This window comes from Neomonachus schauinslandi, chromosome 1 (genome assembly GCF_002201575.2).
Source record: "Neomonachus schauinslandi chromosome 1, ASM220157v2, whole genome shotgun sequence".
In the NCBI taxonomy this organism is placed as follows: Eukaryota; Metazoa; Chordata; class Mammalia; order Carnivora; family Phocidae; genus Neomonachus; species Neomonachus schauinslandi.
Window position 1 is genome coordinate 130,379,159 of NC_058403.1, and position 27,343 is coordinate 130,406,501.

At 35.7% G+C, this 27,343-nt stretch overlaps 1 protein-coding gene across 1 annotated transcript in view; it reads right to left on the reverse strand.

The window, feature by feature from the left end:
• TBC1D5 (TBC1 domain family member 5) overlaps nt 1-27,343 on the reverse strand; it is a 412,307-nt gene that overhangs the window by 201,615 nt on the left and 183,349 nt on the right. Inside the window, exons 9-12 of the mRNA XM_044920546.1 lie at nt 23,934-24,022; nt 22,642-22,692; nt 22,479-22,548; nt 16,297-16,469 (exon numbers count right to left, since the gene is read on the reverse strand). Of these exons, the coding sequence (XP_044776481.1) occupies nt 16,297-16,469; nt 22,479-22,548; nt 22,642-22,692; nt 23,934-24,022 (383 nt within the window). The remainder of the gene's footprint in view (nt 1-16,296; nt 16,470-22,478; nt 22,549-22,641; nt 22,693-23,933; nt 24,023-27,343) is intronic.

The following is a 27,343-nucleotide window of genomic DNA, read 5'->3' on the forward strand; positions in this document are numbered from 1 at the left end:
CAATAACTTAAAAGACAAGAGCAAAATAAATCCAAAGTAGTCAGAGGGTAGGAACTTTTAAGGTAAGAGCTAAACCAATGAAATGGAAAACAGATGGAAGAGAGAAATCAATCAAATCTAAAGTCGGTTCTTTGAAAACATTAATAAAGTTGATAAACTTCTATGCAGATAAGAGGTAACATAAAAATTACCCATAGCAGGAACATATGCACACACACACACAGATGTATTAACTATAGACACCATACAAATTAAAAGGATAATAAGGAAATCAGGGGTGCTGGGTGGCTCAGTCGGTTAGGCGTCTGCCTATGGCTTGGGTCATGATCCCGGGGTCCTGGGATCAAGTCCCATACGGGGCTCCCTGCTCAGCTACCAACAGCATGCTACCAGAGACCTCATGCCATATATATACTGGGCTGCAATATAATATACACTCACCCATACTCTTTGAACATGGCTGTTACATAAAGCTACATTTCAGCTTAAATGTCACACCTTTTAGTCCACAAATTCTCCATTTTGAGTGAAAGATTATTACAAGAAAATGATGAGACTGAAATATTCAGTCAAAAGTGTTTCTCTAATCTGGTTATTTGACAGAATAGAAAACAGTTATATCTTGCCTAAGTTGTTCTGGTGAACACATGCTACTTCCATATAGAAACAATTTCCTTTTCTAAGGAATTACAGATTATTTATTTAAAAGTTCTAAAATACTGTTAGATTTTAGAGGTAAAATACATTTTGTTACATTGTAAATGTTAAAAACAGATTTTTCTTCATGTTACATCTTCTTGCTATATCCTCCATTTTCCTTAATTCCTAAAATACTACTGACAATCATTCAAATACACCTTTGAAGTGTTTGTTTTCTGGATGTTGACATATGGGCTCATTAACAGTAATTAAGTACATTCTTATTTTTGCCCTCACATTTTTTGTGTCTCATAAAATCAATTTATGATAAATAGAGACAACTGACAAATAAACACCATCCAATATTCCCTCAGAGATAACCACTGTTAATATTGCTTCCAGTCTAATTTTCATGTAAAAACACCTAGAATTTTGGAACATAGAACATATTTTGGAACATAATCTAGGAACACTGATTTTTCACTTAAAATGTATCATAAGCATCATTTGTTGGGATTACATAGTCCACAAATACATTACTTAAGTATGGCATACTATTTCATCAAATGGATTTATTTATCCTATTATTATTTCCTTTAATATTAGAAATGTAGTAGTTCTCACTTCATATCATAAATAACACTGTGATAAACATCTTTATATCCAGACCTCTCTGCTCCCTGAGTCCCTTAAGATGTCTACTGGCTTAAAAGTAGAATCATGAGTCAAGGAGCCCAACTTCATCAGGCATGTGACTCACTTTCCCAATTGTCTCCTAAAATGATTATATCAACCTCAACTAAATTTCCTCTAATACTTATCAATCTAAACAAAAACTGTATTTTGTTGTTTAATTTGTAATTTTTAAAATATCTGAATAGTTGAAACCTTTTCACTATATTTATTGGCTACTGTTATTTTTTTCCTATGCATTTTGGTTCATTTTATTTTTCTACTTTGTAGGTTAAATGGTTTCTTACTAAATTTAAGGGTTTATTATACATAAAGAATAGAATTTTGCTTTTAATTCTATATATATTGTCTTTCTACATGTTGCAACTTTTTAAAAAACAAGTTTGTCTTGCATTGAATTTTATTGGAAAGAAATTTTGTAGTCAGATTTCAAACTTACCTTCTGAAATGTCTTTCACCGCAATTTTTCTTAGAAAATCCATGGTCACTGAAAGATTGGTTCAAGCATGTGTTTATGTATGTTTTCTACTAATTATTTAGAGTTTTAATTTTTTAAATGTGTACTTACAGGTTGATGTTTCTCAAAATAGAAAATTTCCCATTTCGAATAATCAGTTCCTTATATAATTAGTTTATCTTTCCTTCTTTTGTTTTTACCTCCTTCTTATGCATCCATCCATTCAGAAATACTTACTGAATGCTCACCATGTACCAGGTTCTATTAAGGAGGCATCTGGGATAAATTAATGAACAAGACAGACAAACTCCTCGCTGTCAAAGATTTTACACATCAAAATTCACAGCTTTTATAATTAAATGTCTTACTAATATAGTCTTTCAATGTTTTTGTTCCGAAGTATTTTTATTTTACTATTGCGATTCCTGTATTCCTTTTATTAAACTATATCAATTTATTTTAGCTGTCTCTTTTAAAGTTGGATTTTGTCTATAAACCCAATTGAGAATCTTTGTCTTTTATTAGGAGAGCTTAAAGCATTTGTGTACTAATTTTGACAGTACTTATCATTTTGTTTTATGCTTTCTTTGCATGCACTTGTTATTTGCTTTTGTTATTCTTACTACCTTAGTGAGTCTTATAAGTCAGGTAACTGCTTAGCACATAGAAGTTAGTAACAATGAACATTTTGAGTGTTTACACTGTGCCAAGTACTGTGCTCTACAGGACTTTTTTTTTTTTTCATTTACACCTCACAATTCTCTTGCATAGTTACTAATTTATAGGAATTTTATAAAACAAAATATTCTTCAGTTATTAGAAACATCAATGAAATAGTATATTTGATTTCTGTGCTGATAAATGATGTAAACTTTTGGACTTCTTTCCCACTTTGAATTATTTACTAGAGTTAAGTAGATCTAAGATCCAAAAATGTTTTAATTACTTTTACTTACTTCAGATGATTATTTTTGACCTGCATTCAGTTGTATGTACCTAACCATATCTTACTGGTTATATTGTTTTCTAGCAGTCTTTTAAGACCTGCTTTCCTCTGGCCTGAATTATTAAGTTTTACTCACCTTTCAGTGTGAAGAGCATATTTTTACCTGCAAAGGCATGTGGATGGTACCTATCCTAAACTTATGCATGTGTGACTCGGCACAACCTTTCCTTTTTGGCCTTTGTCTATTTAATATTCATCATTACTTTGTCAGTACAGATTCTATTTCTTCTGTTTCATCAATTAACTACACTGTTGTGGGCCTTGGGCTCCCCAGTACGCTCCATTATTCCATTACTTCCTTAGCAGGCTTGTTTCTGACCACTACCCATAAGACTCCTCTGATTCCAGGCCTTGTACCACCTGCCTGGTCTTTTTTGTTATCTGATCACCACAAGTTTGGCTCATGGTCCAAGCTAACAAACAGGACTTTTGAGCGCCTTAATTTTCTACCACTCCAAGTCCTAGTCAAATTAGAGTATGAATATAGGCTCAAGAGTTCAAAGCCTCCAAGACTTCAAAGATTCCTGGTAGCTGGTTGATCTAAATATGCATTTGTAGGGGCGCCTGGGTGGCTCAGTCATTAAGCATCTGCCTTCGGCTCAGGTCATGATTTCAGGTTCCTAGGATCGAGCCCCACATCGGGCTCCCTGCTCCATGGGAAGCCTGCTTCTCCCTCTCCCACTCCCCCTGCTTGTGTTCCCTCTCTAGCTGTGTCTCTCTCTGTCAAATAAATAAATAAAATCTTAAGAAAAATATATTAAAAAAAATAAAATACATACGCGTTTGTAAGCTGTGATTTCCTCATCTACATAATGGGGATAATAGTACCTATCCCAATGTGTTGTGAAGATACATAAAATAATTTATGTAAAGCCTTTAGTACAATGCCTAGCCCAAAGGAAACAATAAATATTAACAATTATTATCATTATTTCAAGTAATTTATTATTCATCCCCATAACTTTTAATCATGATAATTCTTCTTATAGAAATGAAAAAAAATTTTTTTCAAAGGGAGTAATCCTCAAGTGGTAATAAGACAAGGTATCATTGGACCTTGTAGTCCCTCGTTATATTTTTTACATTTAATGTATAACATAACATTCACTGAAAAGAAAAGAATATTTCAATCATTAGCTGTGTTTAGAATAGAAAGCTATTTGTTTAAACTGTTGAGACACAGAATTTTTAAGGTGGGTAACTATAGTGACTTTGATGACTAAGAATTATATTTTTATCATATATTTATACATCAAATATAGGTTTAAAAATTTAGTAGTCATACATAATTACACTCTGATATGTTAGAATATGCTATGATATAAATATTTTTAAATTATATCACAAAATTTACCAGATTATTAATCAGTAACCAAAAACCTCCCCAATTAAATACTATAAACTACCACAGCAAAACAACTGCTAATCCAGAAAATAGGAAATAAGGGAAATGGAAGATGTATAATAAACATTTGGGAGATATGAAATTTATCCCATGAGTGTTGTAAAGAGCTCATAATTTAAGAATACCAAAGCCCAAGTGTGTTATGAGGGTCTTTCCTCAAAAGTGACATTAATTGCATATCCCACAGATGCTTATTATGTATTCTATTTATATCAAAGTATAAAATGTAGTTGAAAATATACAGGTTCAATATATTTAATGGTGATAATAAAACACAGTTACTCTGGCCTAGCAAAAATTGTTTTTTTTAAACTTCAATTTTTGGTCTCTCTGTAAAATAGTATTATGGCATTAAATGAAAATGGTATTCAATCTTTATACTTGAATCTCTTGTGATAAAGAGTCTTTTGGACTGAAAGAAGTACATACTCATGGATGGAACTGTAACACTGTATTTTAGAGGTTTTTGCATAAAAATAACCCCTAAGTGATGAAATCACAGGACATTCTTATTCTCATACTAAAAATGAAAATGCCCCAAAAAATAAATAAATAAAAAGCAACTCTTAGGAATTACTTGGGAAAGTTGGAAATAATGTAGTCAATGTTTACTTTGGATATTAATCACTCTGCAATGACAGGCCCCTATGGAACTTAATTTTTTATAAATCTAATACCCATCAATAATTGGCAAACAAAAGACAACTCAAAATATTATTTGAATTAAAGCAAGAGAAACTTTGAAGTGCAACAGGAGTAATCTTTCATAAAGTTAATGAAAAACACAGTGTAAATTACTGTTAGAAAATATTATTTTATAATATCACTTACATTGAATTGAACATTTAACTTCAAATTACTTTTGTTTAAACTAAATAGTAAGTTGACTGATTTAACATTTTGTAAGAGAAAAACCAGCTACAATTATCCAGGGGATAATGTACTTAAGTACATAAAATAATAGCATTAATAAGCAAATTATTATACAATATTCAAGATCTCATGGGTAATTATTCTCATATTTCAAGATAAATACCATCAATTTATTTAAAATTAAGATAAGCTAATTTGGAATGACTTTAGCCAATATTAGTACAATTAATATTTTTACACTAATTAGAATTCTAATTTTGTTAAATAAATTTATCAGCAAAATGCAACAAATATGTTTGTATATGGTGTATCTGCCATATCAGGAGACTTCCACATAATATTCTCTTACAAAAACCAGAACAAAAACTATTTTTAAAAATGGAGTAATTACAAAATCTTTCTCTTAGTGATAATTATAACCATAGTATAATGCAAATTTTTTTAAAAGATATATTTATTTATTTTAGAGAAAGAAAGCAAGAGAGAGCCCATATGCGTGCGAGCAGGGGGAGGGGCAGAGGGAGAGAGAGAGAATCTCTAGCAGACTTCACACTCAGCACAGAGCCCAATGGGGCGCTTCATCCCAAGATCCTCAAGTCATGACCTGAACTGAAATCAAGAGTCGGATTCTTAATCGACTGAGCCACCCAGGCAGCCCTATAAGGTAGATTTAAATAAATTTTAATGTACCATGCAACTGCTCAAGATTGATAGAATGAGAAACCTGGACTCAACAGGATTATAATTTCATGTTGCTATCACTCTCCTCACATGTAATAAACACATTTTTATGATTTACTTCCCATTCTACACAAATTCTTAATACTCATAACATTTCCCACTGACATATTCATTACTGACATTTTTATCATATCGTTTCCTAATTTTGTTACAGTATTTTGGTATACAAGAAAATACTTGTTTGAAAACTAAAATTCTGTAAAAAAACAGTTGGCATACAAAAGCACATTTCAGATGATGTAGTTATGGATTCTGATGTCATCCTAAAGAAGAATAATTTTTACTAACTGAAAATTGATTATTTTATATTTGCCCACTTGAGGATAAAGTACTCAAAATGCAAACTCATTGTTTTTAAGTATTAATATTGAATGTCAGCCTAAATTACCAACTTTCTTCCAGCAGGAATGGATAGTAGCATCAGCAATTATTTAAATGAATATTACTTGACTGACATAAAACCAAATAAATATTTCAATTCATTTCCATGAGGTACAAACCTACAAAATTTTTTTTTAGCTTTAAGGACACAAAATTATTGTGACAAATTATTGTAATCTGATTCTAGACATTTATTCCTCAACTTCTATACTGTCTCTTTAGAAGCACTGGTCTAAAAGACAGCTGTTGTTTCCACTTAAGTAGAAGCTCATATGCTTTGGTGAAGAAAACACAGAAAGCCAGAGGTGGAAAGGTTCATGAAACACATAGTACATCATATTCACAGAGCCGTGACATCCTAATTGAGTAATGGTAATGCCAGATAATGATAACAAAAGTACTGCCAAACATATCTTGAATGCTTACTACATACTGAGCACTATGATTTTTGCATATTATGACTGAATTCTCATAGGCACCCTACGAAGTAGGTACCATTATTTTTAATCTCCATTTCACAAATGAAGAAACCAAGGATCAAAGTGGTTAAACAGATCTGTTTCATTTCAAAGCCTGTGCTTCTAACTGCTATTTCATATTATGCTCATATTTTTCTTTGGCCCCCAAAGATTCTAACAATCATCAACAGGAAGTATACAGATGAGTAGTACAACTGAAGGTAGCATAAAGACAAAGGAAAATTCGACCACATGTACCCTACATATAGAAATAATACCATCAAATTTAAGTGGAGTAAACTCCTTTCACTATAGTAGAGACTAACTAAGAGAATGAATGACTCCTTCAAAGATCAAAAAAATATGTATATTTTTAGTTAATGCAGAGGAGATTCTATACTAAAATAATGGGATAAATGAGTCAGCTACGGTTACTGCAAGCCCTGGTATTGTTAGTACTGCTGAAAAATAAAGTTGCAAGGATTAAGAGTGATTATGTCATGGATCATGGAATTTTATTGGGAAGGTGCTGGTGGGATGTCAAAGAAGCTCTATGAATCATTATGATGAAGAGAAAGCTGATGGAAACTAATGTCTGAAAAGGAAACTTGAGCACAATGGTTTATAAATCATCTTACCCAAGCCCATGCCACCACCATTGCAATGTAAAGCATCAGCTCAAACAAAGAGGTAATAAATGATACAGCATTTCAAAGAAATGACAAATATGTCCAACATTAATTTCTTTCCCCAATATTTAAGACCAATATCTAGAGTTTAGTAAACAATTTTTGAGGGTGTAAAATGGGCTTTTATATTTGAATAAATCATTTCTTTGAGTGCACAGTGGAGAGGAATACAGAATTTATCTCCTGACCTTGCCAATAGCTGTTTTAAAGTAAATTTTTATGTCTATAATCACAAACACATTAGCCAAACTTTTAAGTGTAAATAACGACTCATTAATAACTTATAGTACTGCCCAATACCCATGTTACCCACAACATTCTCATTTCCAGTAGGACTGATGGAGCTGCTCTCAATGATGAAGTCAAGCTTAAGTCACAGAAATGAAAATAAGCATCATTAAAACCAAACAGCAGACATCTTTAATCACAGTTCAGGACTTCCAAAGAAGATAGAAAGCTGAGTTACAATTAGTGAAAGACTGTGTCACATGAGAACATAAAGAAAACACTCAATGATATGCTTTTCTTTGGGCTAAATAAACAGCCTCTGCTCTGGTCTGAAACCTTTGACTTATTTGAGATTCTTTGTAATTCAAATAATGAATTCATATTTACTGAGCATTTATTACATATATCTTAATATCTGCTCAATTTTCCATGTTCTACCTGAGGGATGGAATTGCAGAAAATATCTACCAAGGAAATGCCCAACACTAGCTATAAATGTTATACTGTTTCAATATAAAGGATCCTTTTATTATCTGTAGCACTACACAACTAATTCATATTTATTAAAACTGCAATCTTTTGCAGGGAGGAGCAAGACGGCGGAGGAGTGGGAGACCTGGATTTCGTCTGGTCCCAGGAATTCAGCTAGATAGGGATCAAACCATTCTGAACACCTACGAACTCAACAGGAGATCAAAGAAAAGAATAGCAGCAACTCGGAACAGAGAAGCAACCACTTTCTGGATGGTAGGACGTGTGGAGAAGTGAATCCGAGGCAATATTCGGGAGGATAGATGGCGCGGGAGAGGGCCTCTGTCGGCCGGCCGCTTCTGGCAAGCGATAGAGCCGCGGAGCGCAAAATAGGAACTTTTAGAAGTCGGCTCCGCTGAGGGACGTCACTCCAGTGATTAAGCGAGGGTGGAACCCTCACGGGGACAGTGTGGTCTCAGGACCCTTGGGGTCAAAAAAAGACCGGGGTGCCTGAGTGCGGCAGAGCTCCCAGGTGTTGGAGCAGGGAAGCTGGCTGCAGAGACGGAGCCGAGGCACGGGTTCTCAGCTCCGGGTTGCCATAAACCATGATCTGCGGCACAGTCAGGCCACTGCTCCTCCAGCAGGGACCCAACAAGCGGCAGATCAGGGGAGACTCCCCTTCCTCCCCCGGGAGGAGCGGCGCGGGAGTACACCGCAGGGATCTGCTGGGTTTGGAGACTCCACACGGGGTTGGGTGCCAGAGACAGAAACGTTCGGTCACAGGCCGGGTGAGCACGGAGTGCGGCCCGAGACTGGGGAGACGGTAGTGACTGCTTTTCTCTGGGGGTGCACTGAGGAGTGGGCCCCGAGATCTCGGCTCCTCTGGGGCGGAGATTGGGAGGCCGCCATTTTCACTCTCGGCCTCCAAAGCTGTACGGAAAGCTTGCAGGGAACAAAAGCTCCCAAGAGCAAACCCGAGCAGATTACTTAGCCTGGACCGGCAAGGGCGGGGCAATTCCGCCTCCGCCAAAGACATTTGGGAACCACAGCAACAGGCCCCTCTGCCAGAAGAACAGCAAGAACAGCCAGCCAAGACCAAGTTTACCGATCAATGGGAACGGCAGAACTCCAGCACTAGGGGAATACTGCACACAGAATCCATGGCTTTTTTCCCATGATTCTTTAGTCTTTCTTTCATTTTTTTTTTTAAGATTTTATCTATTTATTTGAGAGACAGAGAATGAGAGACAGAGAGCATGAGAGGGAGGAGGGTCAGAGGGAGAAGCAGACTCCCTGCCGAGCAGGGAGCCCGATGCGGGACTCGATCCCAGGACTCCAGGATCATGACCTGAGCCGAAGGCAGTCGCCTAACCAACTGAGCCACCCAGGTACCCGATTCTTTAGTCTTTCAAAGTTAATTTTTTTTTAACTTTCTCTTTTTTTTTGACTTTTTCCCTTTTTCAACCAACATCTTATCAATCCCTTTTTTAAAAAATCTTTTTTATTTTTCATTTTTAGAGTCATATTCTATCCCTTCATAGTAGTTAACCTTATTTTTGGTATATATAAGTTTTTCACTCTTTAAAATTTTGGGATACAGTTTCTTCTAACAGACCAAAATATATCCTAAGTCTCTAGTTTATGGCTTTGTTCTAGTCTCCTGCCTGACCACATTGGCTCCCCGCCCTTTTGTTTTTAAATCCTCTTCTTTTTTCAACCAACTTCTTACAGTATCAATTCCTTCTATAAATTCTTTTATAATTTTCATCTACAGTCATATTCTATCCCTTCATCGTATTAACCCTTATTTTTGTACATATATAAGTTTTTCTTTCTTTAAAATTTTGGAAGGAACTTTCTTCTAAGAGACCAAAATATGCCCAAAATCTAGTGTGTGGCACTGATCTATACACCAACCTGATCATATTTGATCATATTCTGGCCCTTTTTTTGTTTCTTTGTTTGTTTTTATCTTTTTCTTTTTCTTTTTTCTTTCTTTCCCTTTCTTTTCCCCCAGTTTCAGGAATCTTTTGACTTGTTTAATGTATATTTTTCTGGGGACATTGTTACCCTGTTAGCATTTTGTTCTCTCATTCATCTATTCTCTTCTGGACAAAATGACAAGATGGAAATAATCACCTCAAAAAAAAGAACAACAGGCAGTACCGACTGCCAGGGACCTAAAAATAAGTACATTACTAAGATGTCGGAACTAGAGTTTAGAATGATGATTTTAAAGATACTAGCTGCGCTTGAAAGAAGCATGGAAGACATTAGAGAAACCCTTTCTGGAGAAATAAAAGAACTAAAATCTAACCAAGTCAAAATCAAAAAGGCTATTAATGAGGTGCAATAAAAAATGGAGTCTCTAACTGCAGGGATAAATGAGGCAGAAGAGAGAATTAGTGATATAGAAGACCAAATGATGGAAAATAAAGAAGCTGAGAAAAAGAGAGATAAACAACTACTGGATCACGAGGGCAGAATTCGAGAGATAAACGATACCATAAGATGAAACAATATTAGAATAATTGGGATCCCAGAAGAAAAAGAAAGAGAGGGGCAGAAGGTATATTGGAACAAATTATAGCAGAGAACTTCCCGAATTTAGGGAAGGAAACAGGCATCAAAATCCAGGAGGCACGGAGAACCCCCTCAAAATCAATAAAAATAGGTCAACACCCCAACATCTAATAGTAAAACTTACGAGTCTCAGAGACAAACAGAAAATCCTGAAAGCAGCTCGGAAGAAGAGATCTGTAACCTACAATGGTAGAAACATTAGACTGGCAACAAACCTATCCACAGAGACCTGGCAGGCCAGAAAGGACTGGCAGGATATATTCAGAGCACTAAATGAGAAAAATAGGCAGCCAAGAATACTATATCCAGCTAGGCTGTCACTGATAATAGAAGGAGAGATAAAAAGCTTCCAGGACAAACAAAAACTAAAGGAATTTGCAAATATGAAACCAGCCCTACAAAATATTGAAAGGGGTCCTCTAAGCAAAGGTCCTCTATGTTGCCTAAAAGCAACATAGACCAGAAAGGAACACCGACAATATACAGCAACAGTCACCTTACAGGCAATACAATGGCACTAAATTCATATCTTTCAGTTTCTCTGAATGTAAATAGGCTAAATGCCCCAATCAAAAACACAGGCTATCAGATTGGATTAAAAAACAAGACCCATCAATATGCTGTCTGCAAGAGACTCATTTTAGGCCCAAAGACACCCCCCAGATTGAAAGTGAAGGGGTAGAAAACCATTTACCATGCTAATGGACACCAAAAGAAAGCTGGGGTGGCAATCCTTTTATCAGACTAATTAGATTTTAAACCAAAGACTGTAATAAGAGATGAGGAAGGACACTATATGCTACTTAAAGGGTCTATCCAACAAGAAGATCTAACAATTGTAAATATCTATGCCCCTAACATGGGAGCAGCCACTTATATAAGCCAATTAATAACAAAAGCAAAGAAAGACATTGACAACAATACAATAATAGTGGGGGACTTTAACACCCCCTTCACTGAAATGGACAGATCATCTAAGCAAAAGATCAACAAGGAAATAAAGACTTTAAATGACACACTGGACCAAATGGACTTCACAGATATATTCAGAACATTCCATCCCAAAGCAACAGAATACACATTCTTCTCTAGCGCCCACGGAACATTCTCCAGAATAGATCACATCCTAGGTCACAAATCAGGTCTCAACCGGTACCAAAAGATAGGGATCATTCCCTGCATATTTTCAGACCACAAAGCTTTGAAACTAGAACTCAATTACAAGAGGAAAGTCGGAAAGAACTCAAATACATGGAGGCTAAAGAGCATCCTACTAAAGAATGAATGGGTCAACTAGGAAATTAAAGAAGAATTAAAAAAATTCATGGAAACAAATGAAAATGGAAACATAACTATTCAAAATCTTTGGGGGGCGCCTGGGTGGCTCAGTCAGTTAAGTGTCTGCCTTCAGCTCAGGTCATGATCCCAGGGTCCTGGGATCGAGCCCCACGTCGGGCTCCCTGCTCTGCGGGGAATCTGCTTCTCCCTCTCCCACTTCCCCTGCTTGTGTTCCCTCTCTCGCTGTGTCTCTCTCTGTCAAATAAATAAAATCTAAAAAAAAAAAAAAAATCTTTTGGATGCAGCAAAGGCAGTCCTAAGAGGAAAGTATATAGCAATACAAGCCTTTCTCAAGAAACAAGAAAGGTCTCAAGTACACAACCTAACCCTACACCTAAAGGAGCTGGAGAAAGAACAGCAAATAAAGCCTAAACCCAGCAGGAGAAGAGAAATAATAAAGATCAGAGCAGAAATCAATGAAATAGAAACCAAAAGAAGAGTAGAACAGATCAACGAAACTAGGAGCTGGTTCTCTGAAAGCATTAACAAGATTGATAAACCCCTGGCCAGACTTATCAAAGAGAAAAGAGAAAGGACCCAAATAAATAAAATCATGATTGGAAGAGGAGAGATCACAACCAACACCAAAGAAATACAAACAATTATAAGAACATATTATGAGCAACTCTATGCCAGCAAATTAGGTAATTTGGAAGAAATGGATGCATTCCTAGAGATGTATCAACTACCAAAACAGAACCAGGAAGAAATAAAAAACCTGAACAGACCCATAATCACTAAGGAAACTGAAGCAGTAATCAAAAATCTCCCAACAAACAAGAGCCCAGGGCCAGATGGCTTCCCAGGGGAATTCTACCAAACATTTAAAGAAGAATTAATACCTATTCTTCTGAAACTGTTCCAAAAAATAGAAATGGAAGGAAAACTTCCAAATTTGTTTTATGAGGCCACCATTACCTTGATCCCAAAACCCGACAAAGACTCCATCAAAAAGGAGAATTCCAGACCAATATCCTTGATGAACATGGATGCAAAAATTCTCACCAAAATACTAGCCAATAGGATTCAACAGTACATTAAAAGGATTATTCACCACAACCAAGTGGGATTTATCCCTGGGCTGTAAGGTTGGTTCAACATCCACAAATTAACTGATGTGATACAATACATTAATCAAAGAAAGAACAAGAACCATATGATCCTCTCAATAGATGCAAAAAAAGCACTTGACAAAGTATAGCATCCTTTCTTGATTAAAACTCTTCAGAGAATAGGGACAGAGGGTACATACCTCAATATCATAAAAGCCATCTATGAAAAACCCACAGAGAATATCATTCTCAAAGGGGAAAAACTGAGAGCTTTTCCCCTAAGGTCAGGAACATGGCAGGGATGTCCACTATCACCACTGCTATTCAAAATAGTACTGAAGTCCGAGCCTCAGCAATCAGACAACAAAAAGAAATAAAAGGCATCCGAATCAGCAAAGAAGAAGTCAAACTCTCACTCTTTGCAGATGATATCATACTTTATGTGGAAAACCCAAAAGACTCTACCCCAAAACTGCTAGAACTCATAGAGGAATTCAGTAAAGTGGCAGCATATAAAATCAATGAAATGGCTGAAATCACAGATTTCACAGAAATCAATGGCATTCCTATACACCAACAACAAGACAGAAGAAAGAGAAATTAAGGAGTCAATCCCATTTACAACTGCACTCAAAACCATAAGATACCTAGGAATAAATCTAACCAAAGAGGCAAAGAATCTGTGCTCAGAAAACTATAAAATACTCATGAAAGAAATTGAGGAAGACACAAAGAAATGTAAAAACATTCCACGCTCATGGATTGGAAGAACAAATATTGAGAAGATGTCAATGCTACCTAGAGCAATCTACACATTCAATGCAATCCCTATCAAAATACCATCAACTTTTCTCAAAGAAATGGAACAAATAATCCTAAAATTTGTATGGAACCAGAAAAGACCCCGCATAGCCAGAGGAATGTTGAAAAAGAAAAGCAAAGCTGGTGGCATCACAATTCTGGGCTTCAAGCTCTATTACAAAGCTGTCATCATCAAGACAGTATGGGACTGGCACAAAAACAGACACATAGATCAATGGAACAGAATAGAGAGCCCAGAAATGGACCCTCAACTCTATGGTCTACTAATCTTCGACAAAGCAGGAAAGAATGTCCAATGGAAAAAAGACAGTCTCTTCAACAAATGGTGGTGGGAAAATTGGACAGCCACATGCAGAAGAATGAAACTGGACCATTTCCTTACACCACACACAAAAATAGACTCCAAATGGTTGAAAGACCTCAATGTGAGACAGGAGTCCATCAACATCCTAAAGGAGAACACAGGCAGCAACCTATTCGGCCTCAGCCACAGCAACTTCTTCCTAGAAACATCGCCAAAGGCAAGGAAAGCAAGGGCAAAAATGAATTATCGGGACTTCATCAAGATAAAAAGCTTTTGCACAGCAAAGGACACAGTCAACAAAACCAAAAGACAACGAACAGAATGGGAGAAGATATTTGCAAAGGACATATCAGGTAAAGGGCTAGTATCCAAAATATATAAAGAACTTATTAAACTCAACACCCAAAGAACAAATGATCCAATCAAGAAGTGGGAAGAAGACATGAACAGACATTTGTCCAAAGAAGACAACCAAATGGCCAACAGACACATGAAAAAGTGCTCCACATCACTCGGCATCAGGGAAATCCAAATCAAAACCTCAGTGAGATACCACCTCACACCAGTCAGAATGGCTAAAATTAACAAGTCAGGAAACGACATATTTGGCATGGATACAGAGAAAGGGGAACCCTCCTACACTGTTGATGGGAATGCAAGCTGGTGCAGCCACTCTGGAAAACAGTATGGAGGTTCCTCAAAAAGCTGAAAATAGAGCTACCCTACGATCCAGCAATTGCACTACTGGGTATTTACCCCAAAGATACAAATGTAGGCATCCGAAGGGGTACGTGCACCCCGATGTTTGTAGCAGCGATGTCCACCATAGCGAAACTGTGGAAAGAGCCAAGATGACCATCAACATATGAATGGATAAAGATGAGGTGGTATATATATATACAATGGAATATTATGCAGCCATCAAAAGGAAAGCAATCTTGCCATTTGCCACGATGTGGATGGAACTGGAGGGTATTATGCTGAGCGAAATAAGTCGGAATTCTTGATCTCGGGAAGCAAACTGAGGGTTGCTGGAGTGGTGGAGGGTGGGAGGGGAGGGGTGGCTGGGTGATGGACACTGGGGAGGGTGTGTGCTGTGGTGAGCACTGTGCGTTGTGTAAGACTGTTGAATCGCAGACCTGTACTTCTGAAACAAATAATACATTATATGTTAAAAAAAAAAAAAAAAAAAAAAGAAGGTAGCAGGAAGGGAAGAATGAAAGGGGGGAAATTGGAGGGGGAGAGGAACCATGAGGGACTATGGACTCTGAGAAACAAACTGAGGGTTCTATAGGGGAGGGCGGTGGGGGGATGGTTTAGCCTGGTGATGGGTATTAAAGACGGCACGTACTGCATGGAGCACCGGGTGTTATACGCAAACAATGAATCAGAACACCACATCAAAAACTAATGATGTAATGTATGGTGATTAATATAACATAAAAAAAAAAAAAGAAAAAAAAACTGCAATCTTTCTAATTTTCCTACCCACCTTATAAAGTAAGCCACTGAATAAATATACATACAAACACACACACATATCTGAGGAATGGCTCCCTATTCTTTTGCTATAGCATGTTGGAGAAGTTATTGGCTGAAGATGATTACCATATTATGTTTACTGTGAGGAACATTTATCTTTTAGGAAGCACTTCCCAATAAAATGGAAAGCACATGGATATCGTATAGGTTTGTTTAGGTTTGGGGCTAGCTTCATGTGTGTATGATCTGTGTCACCCTGTACTTCTTAGAATGCTTGGCTTAATGATCTGCTACTGTCATCTTGAAATTCTTGCTATTTTTTTTTTTTTTTTTTACAGGGGCATTCAGTTTTATTTTGCACTGGGCTCTGCAGATTATGGAGCCAATCCTTCCTGAATCCAAATTAAGATTTCACTATTTAATATGTCTAAACACAGTGTTAGCCTTAGTTTCTTCCCCCCGTACAACACTCAATTAACAGGACTGGTGTGAGTATTGGATGAAATATCGCATGTGAAAGTTATAACACAGAGCCTGGCACATAAGACACAAAAGTCATATGAAATGAAATGGAGCTGGAACAGTTCTGGTCTTCCCTCTGTGGATCTGAGACATACAGAAACCACCATTAAGTCATAATTAGATGTAGCTGAAACTTAAACTTTAGTACTTACAACCCATATATCTGTGGTGCGATTTCTAGTCTGTTCAAGTGCATATAAAGCTCAATATCATGCTTCTTCAGTAGATGATCCTGGATCTGGTTGACTTTAGTAACAATAGCAATTGTTGGCCCTAAATCCTGTGGTCTAGCAAAGGGAATGGGAGTCATCAGTGTTTCTTTCCCCTAAAAAGAGAAAAAAAATGGAGCATGTGTTATTTCAATATGAAATGAACAAATATATGGACATCATTCTTCAATGTATTTATCAATGGGAGCGAAAATAAGAACGAATAACTACTTTAATCATCTCATGACACATGCTTAAATGTAGAATCATATGCTGATCATCATACAGATGATTATGCTCATCAAATAAAGGCCAGGAAATGCCTCCTAAAATATTTCCTACTTGTATTCCCTTGACCAGTTTCTCTGGTGACATGGAGTATTTCAAGATAATTTTTCACTACAGGTAGTGGTAGCTGCTAGTCTACTTGTTTATAGTTAGTTTGTCTAATCAGCCATAGGACCTAAATGGAATACTCTGATGACAACATATTTCTTGTGGCATAAAACTTAGACATGAAAAATAGTAAATGAAAAATGTTTTACTTTGAGCTCTCCAAACTATAAAAAAGTTAGGAAATAAAGGAAACTAGTATTAGAAAAGAGGATATTTTCTAACTGTCCTTTGATCAAATTAAATAGCTGAGTAGGAAGATTTTTAAACTCTCCAGATCAAAAGTACAGCTGAAAAATAATAATAAAAAAAATCTATGTAGGCCAACTACAACTTTCCTTCTTCCCCTTCCAAATTTCACATTAAGAAAGATAGATCTGTACTGCTTGTAATGCTTTCATGTAAACTTCAACCACCCTCTCAAGTCTGATGTTTTCCCCTAATATATGATGTCTAACCTTTCTTTTTTTTCAAGATTTTATTTTTTTACTTGTCAGAGAGAGAGAGATAGAGAGAGAGGGAGAGACTGAGCACAAGCAGGGGGAGTGGCAGGCAGACAGAAGCAGGCTCCCTGCTGAGCAAGGAGCTCAACCAGTGACTCCATCCCAGGACCCCAAGATCATGACCTGAGCCGAAGGCAGACGCTTAACTGACTGAGAAACTCAGGTGTCCCTATGTCTAACCTTTCTTATGTTGAGTCCTCAATTTCTACCTCTCTCCAATCTTGAGATTTATAGCATCATTCTCTTATGACTGCCTGCCACTCCCTCACTCTACTTCTCTAGCTCAAATTTTTGTTTCTGCTTTGCAAATGCTGCTTTTTCATACAGGTCTGGTCCTAGTTTAATTCTCTACTTGCATGTGATTCCCTGAGTGATCATACTCATACAACAATGCCCATTTTCCAAAGACTTCCAAATCTGTATTCATAACCTAGAACCTTCTTGGGTTCTCTCCCATACATTTATATGTTGGTAAGGAATCTTAGGTTACAAAAGGGTCTCTAATTCAGCAGGCCCACTACTGAGCTATCATCTTCTGCTCAAAAACATGTTCATCATTTCCCCATGCCTACCTTAACCCATCCTCCAATAAGAACACCCACTTTGCCAATTTTAGCTCCTCAGAACCACTCGGGAGACTCGTACTATGTCTCCTCTCCTACACCTCTACTGTTATAACCTGATTTGGGGTCCTAATCATTTCTTTCCTCCTAACTGGTCTCACTGCCCTTAATTCAGTCTGCTTTTAAATCTAGCTTCCGAAATGCCTGGTGATCCATCTAAAACAGGTATTAAATTACGCCCAGTTGCCCTCCTCAGGAAAAACAGAAACAAAAACAAAAGACAAATTCTTGAGCCAGGTCTATAAGGCCTTCATTATCTGGTCAGCCTCTACTCTCACTGTGCTTCCAGAGATCCTGGGGATGCCATTCTTTTACCTGAAATATCCCCTCCCCAGTGCTTCCACAGAGGAGCTCCCCAGTGTTGATAAAGATTTGGCTCAAGCATCAGGTCCTATTTCATCATCTTCTTCTTTACCTCTACAGTATCTGTTTCTACTTCTTTGGTTCCTAAACCATGAGATCTCTAAAAGGAACATCATCTTATCATCACTGGACCACATTCATGGGGACAAAATAAAGAAGGTAAAGCTCGGGCACTTGGGTGGCTCAGTTGGTTAAGCAACTGCCTTCCGCTCAGGTCATGATTCTGGAGTCCCGGGATCGAGTCCCAAATCAGGCTCCCTGCTCAGCAGGGAGTCTGCTTCTCCCTCTGACCCTCTCATGCTTTCTCTCTCTCTCTCATTCTCTCTCTCAAATAAACAAAATCTTTAAAAAAATATATATAAAGAAGGTAAAGCTCTTGCCCTTGTAGTCTGGAGGGGAAGATTATGCAGAAAAAAATGTAGAAATCCACATAAGAGCAGTGACTAATCAGGCTGGTAGAAAGAAAGAGGAGATGAGGGGCATGTGTTAGCATTAGGAAAAACTTCCTGGAAGAGGTTCCATCTGTCTTGCCAGGATCATTTCAAGTCTTAAAAAGAAATATAGTCTTTAGTACTTCCTACAGTGTCTGCACCAGCATCTGTAGGTCTGAGGGATGTAAGACCATACTGATTTTTATGGCTCAAGTAGTTTCTGCTAATTTGTATAGGTAGGAGAAAAAGATACCTCTATGTTGTGGTAGTTTATTATAAAAATAGTACAACCAAGATACCATTTTCTGATTTTATAATATCAAGTATTCTCTTCAAATGACAGGATGCTATAATTTTTAAAAAATCTTAATTCTTGCTCAATTTTTTTCCTACTGATATTAAATTGAAATAATTGGGGGGGAATTCATGGTAATTTTAGGATACCATTCACATTCAAGAGATACTGTTTACGCTGAAGCCAACTTTCCTTTAAAAATGAACAACTCAACTTTTTGCTTATTTTAATCATGTAGTTTTTCTTTACTAAAGAACCTTGTGTGGCTGAATACCATATTGTGTGGGGTGAAGGCACTGAGGTCAGGTAGGGTTTCTAATAGCCACGTGGGAAACAGATCACTACACCTAGTCATCTTCTAAGGGTCTTGAATAAACACACTTCTATAAAGATACAATCACTGGCTTTGGAGAGAACTGATCCTAAATTAACCTGTTAACAAAGGTTTAACTTAAGAAATAATGTAATCAATTTCCAGGTTGAAGAGAATGAGTTGTCACTAAATCAACAGCCTATATGGTCCATTTATCAAATACTGAAGAGAGACTCATGTGTAGCTTAAGAACTACAGACTTAAATATGTAGTTTGAAAAGATTTCCCCTGTGCTCAGAATACTTACAACAAAATTTCTTAAATTTAAGAAACTCACAAGTAATGCTCATGATCATTTAAATGGTAAACAGCTTATCTAACAGTGAAATCAAAAGAGAAAATTTTAGTTAATATAAGACATTCCTTATCTTAAAGATTTATCACCATAAAAATGCTATTTGCATTTAACAAATATAATCATATGGGATGGCTACAAGCTCCAACAAAACTAGCAATCTTTTTAACCATTTATTAAGTGGTACTCAAAATGTGCTCTACAGGTCAGTGCCAGTCCACAAACTGTTACAAGGATTCAGCGAGATAATTCTACACCACTATGTAAAGCAACACACTGCTTTCTTCATCAAGAGAGTCTCATTATGGAAAGTATGTCTGCTGGCCAAGGCAACATGCACAGTGATAGAACTGAATTGTCAAGGGAACTAGAAGAACTGAAAGACAGTAGTATATTAATTTCTCAAACTTCTTTTAAAAAAGGTGATAGAATCAAGGCATAGAATAAAAAAGGGACAATGAAAGAGGGATTCACTAGATACGCTTTTCAGGAATATATTATTCATTGATATATACAAGTAACATAAATGTTCAGAGGTTGCATCTATGTGTTTTTTCTTGATAAAATGAATAAATATCCTTCTTCGTGTTGTCTTAGCCATTTTCATGAACTTGATTCAGTGATATCAACATGAATGGGTAAAACTGAAAAGTGGTAATGCTCACATTTTTATCATTCACTTTTGCAGATACTGTGAGTCAGTTATAAAATACAAAATGACCACTGCATAAAGAGGTCATGATGCTTTTATTTAAATGTATTCAAATACTTTCTGCTCAAAATTTTGATTTTCACATAAGCCTATGACTTCATCAAATCTCCTGCCAAGAACAAATATAAAGTAATTGTTCTAAAACATGGTAGTTCATCAAATATGCTTACAAGTTTCACCTCTAACAACCCTTAGAGAATGTAACATGTTGATATATTAATAAAGAAAGAATTTATCACCTAGGCTGAAGATCAGCAAATTTTCTCTGTAAAGGCCAGATAGTAAATATTTTAGGCTTTATAGGTCATACCGTCTGTGTTGCAACTACTCAACTTTGTAATGAGCCACTGTAATGAGCAAGCAGCGATAGACAGTAAGGAAACAAACAGACATGGCTATTTCCCAATAAAACTTTTTTATGAACATGGAAATCTGAATTCCATATAATTTTCATATGCCACAAAATATTATTCTTCTTTTGATAGCTTTTCAGCCATTTAATAATGTAAAAGCCATGCTTAACTCCCAAGCTGTATAAAAACAGATGGCAGGCCAAATTGGCCTGCAGGCAGTAGTCTGCCCTGATCTAGACCAAAGGCATAAAAAGCATTAGTTATCCATTTCATTTTTTTAAGAGATGGAATAAAGTGACAGAATAATATATGGTTTCTAACCAGAATGCAATCAATTATATCAATATAAAATAAATTAATCATATAGAAAAAATATACATATTATATATATACATATATATTATATATATATATACCAAAAACTCTTAATGACATCCCTTGCCAGAATAATTGACATTTTTTCTAATATTCTTCTAATATTGTGTAATAACAATGAAAACACCATAATGATCTCTAAGTTAGCATATATGTTTGTTTAAGATGTCAGTTAACTCAGCAATTCTACTCCTAGAGAAATGCCAAGAGCATTGAAAACATATGTAGACACAAAGTTTGTACACAAATGTTCACAGCCTCATTATTCTTAATAACCAAAAAGTGAAAGAACCCAAATGTCCATCAACTGATGTATGGATAAACAAAATGTAGTATATCCACATGGTGAAATATTATTTGGCCATGAAAAGGAGTGAAGTACTGATGCATGCTACAACAGGAATGAACACTAAAAACGTTATGCTAAGTGAAAGGAGTCAATCACAGAAGGCCACATATTAAATGGTTCCATTTTATATGGAATGTCCAGAATAGGCAAGTTCATAGAAAGTGGAAGTACATTAGTGATGCCAGAGACTCTGGGAAACGGAGGGAATGCAGAGTGACTGTTAATGGGTATGGGATTTCCTTTTGGGGTGATGAAAATATTTTCAAATCAGATAATAGGGACATTCGCACAATCTTGTGAGTATACTAAAAACTACTAAATTGTACACTTAACTTTTTTTTTTTAAAGATTTTATTTATTTGACAGAGAAAGACAGCGAGAGAAGGAACACAAGCAGGGGGAGTGGGAGAGGGAGAAGCAGGCTTCCTGCTGAGCAGGGAGCCCGATGCAGGGCTCAATCCCAGGACCCCAGGATCACAACCAGAACCGAAGGCGGACGCTTAATGAGTGAGCCACCCAGGCGCCCCTAAATTGTACACTTTAAAGGTCAATGTTATAGTATATTGGTTATAACACATAATAAAAATTATAGTTAAAAAGAATAAAAGAGAGTAAATGATAAATGATGGTATTGAAGCTAAATGTGTAAATTCAACAGTGATGTATTAGTAAAAATAAGACAGCCTATTTCACACAGTTTGTCTAGGAGCTTCAGTAACAAAATGTCTATCAACTCACTTGTGTAACAATAGATCAAGCAGATAAATGTTACTTGTCATTCAAAATTTATAATAATTTTTTAAGTAAGAAGTTCTATTGCGTGGATAATATACATATAAAATAAAATTTCTATTTACATGAAATTTTTAATTTTACCTTTATATTTCTGCCAATATTATTAGCAATATGGTTTAGATCCCCAAATCAATCTTATTCCATAGATTTTTAGATTTTTTTTATAGTAATAATAATGGCTTTGATTCTCTGATTAGACGTTGCTACTTACTGAAATCATTTGTTCCCTCAAATATATTGAAAAGATCTGTACTATAACACTTGCCTTTTGACCATCATGCTCAAAAGTAGAAAACCAAGGTTCAGCAGTTTCCATAAGTTGTGAGAACATCGCACTAAAAATTAGAAAATAATACAGTGCTAATGTTAAACCCTCATTGAAGTAGAAATGGCATAAAAAATTAAAATAATAGAACTTTTGTACTTACTAGGCATCATGTTCCAGATACTCGGGGTTCAAGAGAGTTTTCATTTCCTCACTTAAAAAAGCAATACAAATAATCAAAATGTATAATTTTTTAGTTGAAGGGGATGCAGAAGTTGCCTTATTCTATACTCATAAGCCAACTTTCATATAGTGTTCAAATGAAAAAAAAATCATCCTTTCTAAATAAAAAAAGCAATTCCATTAACAAATGAAATCCTTTCTTTCTATAAAGATCAAAATCAAATTAGGTGCCTTGTCTATACCAGAATGAAGTAACTATCTAATTACTCCAAATAACAACTACAAAATGTGACAATAGATTCCTTGAATGTGCCTGATCTAGAATAAATTGATTACTCCACAATCTATCACTTGTTTTCCAAAACAAAACAAAACAAAACAAAATACTTACGAGTCAAATATATCCTATCAGAACATTATTTTCTTTCAGTGGCTTCTGTTTTTATTATATTTTAACATCCATTAATTAGTGACAGTACCTCTTTCAAATCTATTTTAGTGTTGCTTTCACCTTCAATGGCTTGAAACTGCTAAAACAGCATGTCCAACTTATTTAAAAGCAATTTTCAAACATCTATACTTTCCTGTGAAGTATATTGTATACACATGCTTTTAAAAAGATAAAACTGGCATGAAAACAGGATCCCAAGACTAACTTCACCCTTACCATACTTTAGAATAACTGAAGAAAAGGTAATTAAGATACGGTTACTCTAGTCAGATGCACAGACTCAGTATAATTAGAGAAATTCAAAAGAAGCTAGGAAATACTAAAGTTACTTGCTGTGAAGAATAAATTAATATATCTCAAAAACATGACAAGTCATTTTTCTTTATTTACAGACTGGGGTCCTTTGGGGTACTGGTCTCCTATTTATGACCTGAACTCACTGAAACCTGGTGGGGAGAAAGTATCTCACAGACAAGGTTCTCATGCAGCCTATAGTGAAAGAATGGGTCATGAGAGAATTATATATATGAATATTACCAATCATTAGCACTTTGCCATCATAACAAAAATTTGCTCTACTTGATCCATTAGTTATATATCTTCCTTTGGCACAGATCTAAGATTTGCAAAGACATTTATGATTCCAAATTTGTACCACAGCTGAACCAGGACTACAACTATTAAGTAGAATTAACAATCAGCCACATGAAACACAACCAAATGTTTACAATTTACAAAAGTACCTTCAATGTAAAAGATTCTGAGGTTAAAATGATTACAGCAAGGCTGAAAAAACAGAAAGAGCTCAAATAAAAACTTGCCTTGGTTGGGCAGACTCACTGGCATGAAGAAAAGCTTGGTGGTCACAGTGGAGGATAAAGACTATAGGCGCTAACAGCTCGTGCATTCCCTGAAACATAAGAGCAAGAGAAATGAGAGGGGATGGATGTTGAGAGTCCACCAGTGGACAGAATAGGCTTAGTTAAATGCTTCTTCAACTGATCCTCACTACCATTTACATATTTCATTGAAATGCATAAAATGAAAAGCTACAAAATGAGATTTTATTTACTTTTAGAATTTGATTCCAATTCAACCATAGCACAAATTCTTCTTTAAAACATGGAGAGCAGTTCTCTTTTAAATGACACAACAAACAATAAATTGGCATGGTAGACAACCTTGCACCTGTCAGTTGCTTCACGATCTGTACTCATAAATATGAATTTCATTTATGCAAATTATAATCATGAGCTGCAGTGTAAAGATCTGCAGTAAGAAGGGCAACTAAGAACTGTAGACCTAAGGAAATTACATCCAATGTTTTCATTATATAATGGCTCAAAATTAGGATGTCTGTAGATTTAGGAAGAGCTGAAGTCAGCTAGCTGGAAATGTTGGATAATAAAAGAAACAATCTTTAGCAGGTATAGCAGCAAACAAAGTTTTCAAAGTATGATTTTCAACATGTTTAATCTGAAAACTACCATAATTTTTTTTCCTGTCTACTTCAACTATAAGGTTACTGTTCAATTTATTTAGTGAATTCACCAATTGTATTTGCTTTTTCCTTATATTGGTGCTCACCTGTGGATTACATGAATAGGCACAGAAACAAAAAAGTATACTGGTTACTAAGGTGTCTCTAAAAGGATATTATAAAAATTCATTATTTATTCATTATTGTGGAGAATAAGGTATTCCACATTAGTAATGTGCCTTGTTAACTATAAGATTTTTCCCCCTTAAGCATCCGAAAACATGTTTTAGCAAGTTAAATATAGATTACAATCTTTTCTGCCTCTTAAAGTAAATTATCATTTTCCTTTTCCTTAATAACTTTGGATGATCTTTTATAAAAAAAAAAATATAAGACAAAACACCACCTTAATAGGAAATAAAAATAAAATATGGAAGCAAAGAAAAGAGAGTTTCACTGGCGGAAGTAGAGACTTCCCATGATGGGAAGGGCAGTCACACAACCCTCTGTACATTCCAGAAGTACCATGCCATTCTTAAAAGCTAGTGATCATCACAAAATAATATGAAAGTAAACTCTATCGGAGTTCATTTGTAAGTTATCACTAGACTTGAATTAGGACTTACTGACATTTGTACAAAATAATTTATGACACACCAACAACTTTCTGGTGATTAAGACAAATTACCACACACCACTTCAATCTTTTTAAGTAACCATTTTCTTACTAAACAAACCTTGAGACAACTATTTGACTATCCCTTAGAGGAACATGGTAGAGACACAGAAAAAATGGAATTAAGTGCTAAGTTTGTTTTAAAATCATATGAGGTGTTTATTCTCCTGGAATAATCTCAAATTATTCCAAAAACCACGTGCTATAATTTAATCATCAAAGTAATAGCTACTTAATGTAAGAATTACTGTAGCTACAGAAAAGAAAAAAAAAAAAACAAGGAGAAAGGAAGGAAGAAATGGAAGGATGGACAGACTGACCAAAAGAAAGAAAGAAAAATTAAAAACTATGGTAGATATCTTGTAATCTTTTTGCCTGTTTCTATGATTTCCTTAGGATAAAGTCCCTAGAAGTAGAATTTCTGGGTGAATGAGTAAAGAAATTTGTTAAAGTTTCTGATATATACAATTAAGCTACCCTTCAGAAAGAATTCCCTCACTTTAGGGCATAAAAATTGCCACTTCACACATCTTAACTTGTAGTGTTTTGTTTTGTTTTTAAATCCTATAAAACTTCGGGGTGCCTGGGTGGCTCAGTCATTAAGCGTGTTCCCTCTGTCACTGTCTCTCTCTGTCAAATAAATAAATAAAATCTTAAAAAAAAATCTTATAAAACTTCATAGTCAAATGGTTGTTTTACCCTATTGAAATGCTAGTGAGACTGACACAAAAATTTTATTGGCCATTATTATTTAACGAATTGCCCATTTTCTCCTAATGAAGTGTTTCCTTTTTCCTGATAATTTGTTACAGTTCTTCACCAATTCAGGATATTAACCTGTAGTCATTTTTGTTACACTTTCCCACGTTTATCATTTGTCTTTTTTTAAAAAAATATTTTATTTATTTGAGAGAGAGAGAGAGAAAGCACAAGCAGGGGAGCAGCAGAGGGAGAAGCAGGCTCCCCGCTGAGCAGGGAGCCCGATGAGGAGCTCGATCCCAGGACCCTGGGATCACGACCTGAGCCAAAGGCAGATGCTCAGCCAACTGAGTCACCCAGGAGCCCCTATCATTTGTCTTTTAATAGTGATATCTTATGTCATCGTGAATCTCTATATTTTAAAACTATTAAATCAATACATCATCCTTCATGGCTTCTTGTTTTGTTTTCATGCCTGAAAAGGCTTTCCTTATATGGAGATTAGATGAGTACATACTTTTCTTTAATACAGCTTGAATTCTTTACCAATCGGGTATTTAGTTTTGTCCTGAAGAATAAATCTGTATTTTTTTCTGCAAAAGAGTTCAACTAATTATTGAATAACCCATCTTCTCCCAAGAGTTTTGAGATGCTGTCTTTACCATACACTGAATCATTAGTGCTCGTTTTTTCTCGGCTTTTACCGGTATTCCATTGGTTTGTACATTCTTAACAAGAACTTTACTATTTTAATGACTTGAGCTGTAAAACATTTTATTCTGCCATATTTTCTTTTCTTTTTCTCAAAGTTATCTTGCCTGTTTTAATTTAATTAGAAGGTAAACTTCAGTATCATTTAAATAAAATGCTAAACAAAATATTGCAATTTTACTGGCATTGCATTAAAATTAACTTGAAGAAGATATTTTAAAGAACAACAGATTTTCCAACCCAAAAGTTTGTAAACTGTTAAGTTTTTTACTAGGTTTTTGTTGTTGCTGATGGTGGTGGTGATCTTCTCATTGGGTCTTTTCCCCCTCAAGGTATTTTCTAACCAATGGCTGGTTTAATAAGAATGAGTACTTGCCTAAATGCACCTTCCCACCTTCTTTAAATTTTCTCTTCCCTCTAGTTTCTGCGATACTGTTCTCTCCAGATTCTCCACTTGGCTCATGCAAAGTTCGTCTTCAAGTTCATATGTCAAAAATTATTAACTATCTATGATAATGTTGAGAACACAAAAGTGAATGAAGTGGGCAAGTTTCTTACCATTATGGAGCTTGCAGTCTAGAGAGCAAGATACACAATAATAAAATGAGCAGAGAAGTGACTATACAATTAGAAACTGTGATAAGTGATGTCTATGTGTTGATAGA